The 5,408-nt window shown below is 44.8% G+C and overlaps 1 protein-coding gene across 1 annotated transcript; it reads left to right on the forward strand.

Annotated features, from left to right (window-relative positions):
- The first annotated feature begins 229 nt into the window (after positions 1-229).
- GALR2 (galanin receptor 2) lies at positions 230-4,912 on the forward strand. The gene is made up of 2 exons (XM_066617705.1): positions 230-609; positions 4,132-4,912. Exons 1-2 carry the CDS (start codon positions 230-232, stop codon positions 4,910-4,912), a joined length of 1,161 nt encoding a protein of 386 aa, XP_066473802.1.
- The last annotated feature ends 496 nt before the right edge of the window (positions 4,913-5,408 follow it).

Here is a 5,408-nt window from a genome sequence, read left to right on the forward strand (position 1 = left end):
GCAGCAAGAGAAACTCCAAGCTCTCACTACAATTGCCTTTAACTTGCTGACAGGGTTGGCTGAGCTGAGGGATGACAAACGGGAAAGCAGTTGCACAAAAGATCTACTACAAAGGAAACTACTTGGAGAAAGACTGAAGTTCTGACTCAAAGATCAGTGATTTGGGCACTCCTGGCTACCCCAGTCTGGTGAAGGACTGTTCCTCCATCATCTCTTCCCTCCTAGAGGCATGCCTCTTGCTTCCAAGATGAACAGGTCATTGCCCCAGCTCAACTCTTCGGGTAGCAGTGAGAGCAACAGTTGGCAACTGGTGTCTGTCATCATCCCTCTTGTGTACTCTCTGATCTTCCTGATAGGCACCGTGGGCAACTCTCTGGTGCTGGCAGTGCTGCTGAGGAACGGGCAAGTCAACAATACCACCAATCTCTTCATCCTCAACCTGGGAGTAGCTGACCTCTGCTTCATTGTTTTCTGTGTGCCCTTCCAGGCCACCATCTACACCCTGGATGACTGGATCTTTGGGCCCCTCATGTGCAAAGCAGTACATTTCTTCATTTATCTGACCATGTATGCCAGCAGCTTCACCCTCACAACTGTATCTTTGGACAGGTGAGCCATCAGGTTGGGTGGGGAGGGAAGTTGGACCATCACATCATTTCAGAAACTTACAGATAAGTAACTTGGCAGCATGTCATGATCATTTCATCTCTCTCTCTCTCTCTCACTTCCCTGCATGCATGCATAACTTTGGCTGCAATCCTAACCACACTTTCCTGAGAGTAAGCCCCATTGAACAAAATAGAACTTGAGTAAGCCCCATTGAACAAAATAGAACTTGCTTCTGAGTAGACCTGGTTAGGATTGTACCCTTTGTCTCATAGCACTGAATGAATAGAAGGGAAGAATATGAATTTCTTGATAAACTCTCTTAAGCCATTTCTGCCCAACGTTGCATATATGCAACAGGGACCAAATGTGTACACCTACGGGCTGGTGAAAAATGGATTAAACTAAAAGGTATTGTTTTTGTTGTCAATCAATACATATTTACAAATTCAGAATAAAGGAAATATTGTCTAGAAGGGGTCCAGAATTATACTGTAACATTAGAAGGACCATCAAGTCCAGTTCCCTGCTGTAAAGCTGAACTGTCCGTATAGGTACTCCCAAAAGATCATCCAATACAATGCACACTATAATGTGTCCAATCAGAGATCACTATAGATCATCTATACTATAGAATGGTGTTTCTAGAATAAATGCCTCCAGCTTACGTTATATGTGAGTTTTGTCATGACTGGCTTTTTGGTAGCTATGTTGATCCCATGAGTGTCACACGTGAGCCGAAAGTCCTTGGTTCAAATCTCTCTTAAGCCATGAACTCAAATCACTAACTGTCAGCCTCAGCTTCTCATCTGTTGTATGGGGATAATAATACTGATTTACTTTAAAGCAGCAGTGGCCAACCTTTTAACTTTAGGGCTCTTGAACCTTTAACAGTTGTGTAGGAGAGGAATTTCAGCAGGTGCAGCTTGTCATCTCACAGATGAGAAGCTGCACCTACTGAAATTCCCCCCTTATCACTTAACTTAGTGCCATTTATGTGAAGGGCAAGACTCACATGTAAAGGGCAAATCTCTGTTTGCCACCATGCGTGATCTCCATGGGGAGCCACAGCCCATCTGCCTGGTGAGTGTAGCTGTATGCATGTATAAGCAAGCATGACAGTCATATTCACATATTATATTTTTATGTGTACAAAATAGCAGCGGGTTGCAAAAGGATATTGTGCAAAATCCCAAGCAGCCTTGCCAAATTCACTGCATTGCTGCAATTTTTGTCCCTCAGAGTGTCCGGCTATCTAACTACAGTGTCAGAGAGATGGAGGAAATGGAATAGAAGGGAACAGGTGTCAGGAGAAAAAGTTCAATCAGAAGGATACTTTTTTGGAACACAAAGGTATTTCTAGATGAGCTCAACAGAGAGCCTTCCACATGAACTTTGTGTGCAAATGGTCCCCGTGGGGAGCAGTGGGGAACTGCTGGCTAATCAGTGCTGGGAGAATCAGCCCAGCCACCTGTCAACCACCCAGTTACTATAATCTGTCTTGCCATATCTTCTCATCCTACTCTCCAATGATTCACCTACTCGTGATACATGAGAGTGCCTTATTGGCCAGCCCAAAGCTATGGCATTCTGCTATGTGCCCTTAGGAGTAGGTTTGCAGAGGAAGTTTTCAGGCTGGCCTTGGAGGCTGTGACTTGTTCCTGCCGACCTCCAGCATAGCTGAAGCATAGTTCTAGATCTAGTTCTAGTCACTTGCATCCCGCCTGAGCAACAGGTCATCTCCCTGCTCTCCGATGTCCCTACTGGTCACTTGACTTGTTGCACTTGTTGATTCGGCCTCATGCAGACTTCTGGCTCCTTGGATAATCCCTACCTGTCTACTCGCTCTCCCAGCTTCCAGCTCCAGCCTCTTGCATCTTGCCAGAGCAGTTGGTTATCTTTGTGCTCTGTGTTGCTTGTTGTGCTCAGCCCCACACCTGGCTATGCCCCTGTCACTCTATGTATTCATCCGAAGGAATTGTGGACATTGTCCTGAAGGGGTGTCTACATACACCAGCTTTGTTGCAATAAAAGTTGTACTTTAAATAAATTCATAAAGAACATGAAAATGAAAGCTGAGATTTTCAAGCTCCTGGAAAAAAAGTCACCAGATTCTAATAGAAAGCAAGATCCTATGATTAACATACAAATGTTTGCAACATGTTCCTTCAGCATTCATTATTAGGCCAGGCTATCTGTTGGCTGTGTAAAGTGCTCCCTTGAAGTGGCAAATGCCCGTTCATTGTAGCCCCAAAGTTCTCACTTGAGTGCCGTGCTTGACCTGCAGTGCACTGCCCCATGTTATGGTTGTGGTAGCAGGTAGGGAGGAGGATGGAGAAGACAATGGGTTTTTGTTCTCTATTGACTTAAATAGGACTGTTTTAACACCCTATCTACTGCAGCATAAAGATACACCATCACTGGACGTAGGACTGGGGTCTGAGGGACCATAGGATTCCAAATAAGTCCTGCTCCACCTATCACCAAACATTTTTTGGGCTCTCCACCAGCAGAACTGTGCCAGCATAACCATCATCCTATGTGATTGTAGACCCCAAAGCTGGTATATCTTTGGGATTCACTGAAAGGGTGTCCTATTTCTCTGACGTTGGATGTGCCTCTGAGGCTTTAGTTGGGCACAGCCCCTTTGCCTTTGGGGTCAGACCAAGGTGGCCCAAGAGTGTCCTGATAAAGGAATGGAAGGAGCAGATGGACTGTGGGACACTGGATGCACAGTCCTCACGCATATCTACTCCACTCCAGCCAAAAAAAAGTGCAAGATAGAATTGTACTGGAGTACATATTTGTCTTTGCCGCAATCCATGTCCCACATCTGATGTACATCCCATAGTGTTCCATTTTGAATTATATGTTGAATAAACTAGTCCACGGGAACTGAGTCTCCTCTGCCTGGACTCAGAGCTCCCTTAGCATGATCTTATCACATAGACGCCAGCAGCATAGCTACAGAGTTAACCCAGCTAAAGACATCGGCAGGCTGTCTTCTTCAAGTGAAAGCAAAAAATGTCTCCAAGTCTTCTGTATCCTTGTGACTTGCTTGAGAAGGGCCAGACGCAGGGCATGAAATTTCTTGTGAACAGAAATGCCCCACCCAGCATAAAATGAAACAATTTGTCTTAGAGGCCTTGCACACATCTTATAGTTCTTTCCTCCTCCTCCCTACTTTTCACAATTTCTTCTTTTTCTCCAACTGCTCCCTCCCCCCACAAGGTAATATTCCAAAATTTTTAAAACTGCTTTGTTATACATTATCTTATAGAGGTCAAATATGATATTGAACGCTGGTGCAAAGCAAAATACAGTAGTATCTGCAATCACTATTAGCATGTTCCAAATCAACAACAGCAACTTGTCCAACTATCATTCCTTTGTTTATTATCCTGGTTGTTGTGTTTATCATTGTAATTATGCTATTAATTTTGGTTTCTCTGAACACATAGCGTTTTTCCAGATGCTTTAGAGCCTGAGTCTCATGCCTTTCTTGCTTTTCTTTTGCTTTCCTAGGTATTTGGCTATAAGGTATCCTTTGCATTCACGAGAGCTAAGAACCCCCAAGAATGCTCTCACGGCCATTTGCCTCATCTGGGGTCTTTCCTTTGTCTTCTCTGGACCTTATATTAGTTACTACCAGGAGTTCCAGATTGCCAATGTTACAGTCTGTCATCCTATCTGGAAAGTCCTTCAGCGCAAAGTTATGGACCTGTGCACATTTGTCTTCAGTTATGTCATTCCAGTGCTGATTCTGAGCCTCACCTACCTGAGGACCATCCGTTACCTCTGGACATCTGTGGATCCTATGAAAGACATGTCTGATTCTAAGAAGGGCAAGCGCAAGGTCACCCGAATGATCGTCATTGTGGCTGTCCTCTTCTGTCTTTGCTGGCTGCCCCATCACTTGGTCATCCTCTGTTTTTGGTTTGGTTATTTTCCACTGAACAATGCTACCTATGTCCTTAGGATCCTCTCCCACTTAATTTCATATGCCAACTCCTGTGTCAACCCCATTGTCTATGCTCTGGTATCCAAGCATTTCCGTAAAGGTTTCAAGAAGATCTTCAGTTGCATCTTGCACAAGAGAGTGGCCAACAAGGTCCATGTGGCACAGGTGACCCACACAGTGAGCACCTTGGAAGCAGATCTGACTGAGGTGATACATGTCAGTGAGTCCACACATGCCAGGGCCTCCAGCTGCTGTCAGATTCCTATCCAGACATGGGGTGAAACAGAGCAGTTAAGTCACCAGGAGAAAGTTGCCAATTCTTTCATCACTTTCAATGTCACTTAGAAGACTGCCTTTACTCTGGGGATGTGGACTCTAGTCAAAAGGGGAATCCTTGAGCACAACAGTTGTTTAATCTAAGAACATATGGATTGAAGACATAAGGGTTTTTAAAGACTAGAACTGCCAGATGATTTTAGCCAATGATCCAAATACTTCATTGTTCACTGCTTCCCAAAGTAGTCTGTGCCAGAAGCTTCTGCACTGTAAAAGGTTCTACAGGGCCAGCGTAGATTAAGACATCAGTCATTCTGTCCAAGATACACCAAGATCTCCCCAATCTAAGGGGGAAGGTGAGGAAAGTGCCAGGCTCCTGAAATGGGAGGAGAGTACAAGAGAAGAAGAAGATCAACATCACCGTTGCCCTTGTGACACTGGCATCAGTCTGCTTCTCAGGAGCAGCCAAAGTCCCACAATTTACACTTTCCTACACATACTTGGGACAATGGGCCCTGTACAGCCAATTATGAGGAGAATCAGCAAGTGGCTGGGCTCCAGACTG

Source organism: Tiliqua scincoides, chromosome 2 (genome assembly GCF_035046505.1).
Source record: "Tiliqua scincoides isolate rTilSci1 chromosome 2, rTilSci1.hap2, whole genome shotgun sequence".
Lineage (NCBI taxonomy): Eukaryota > Metazoa > Chordata > Lepidosauria > Squamata > Scincidae > Tiliqua > Tiliqua scincoides.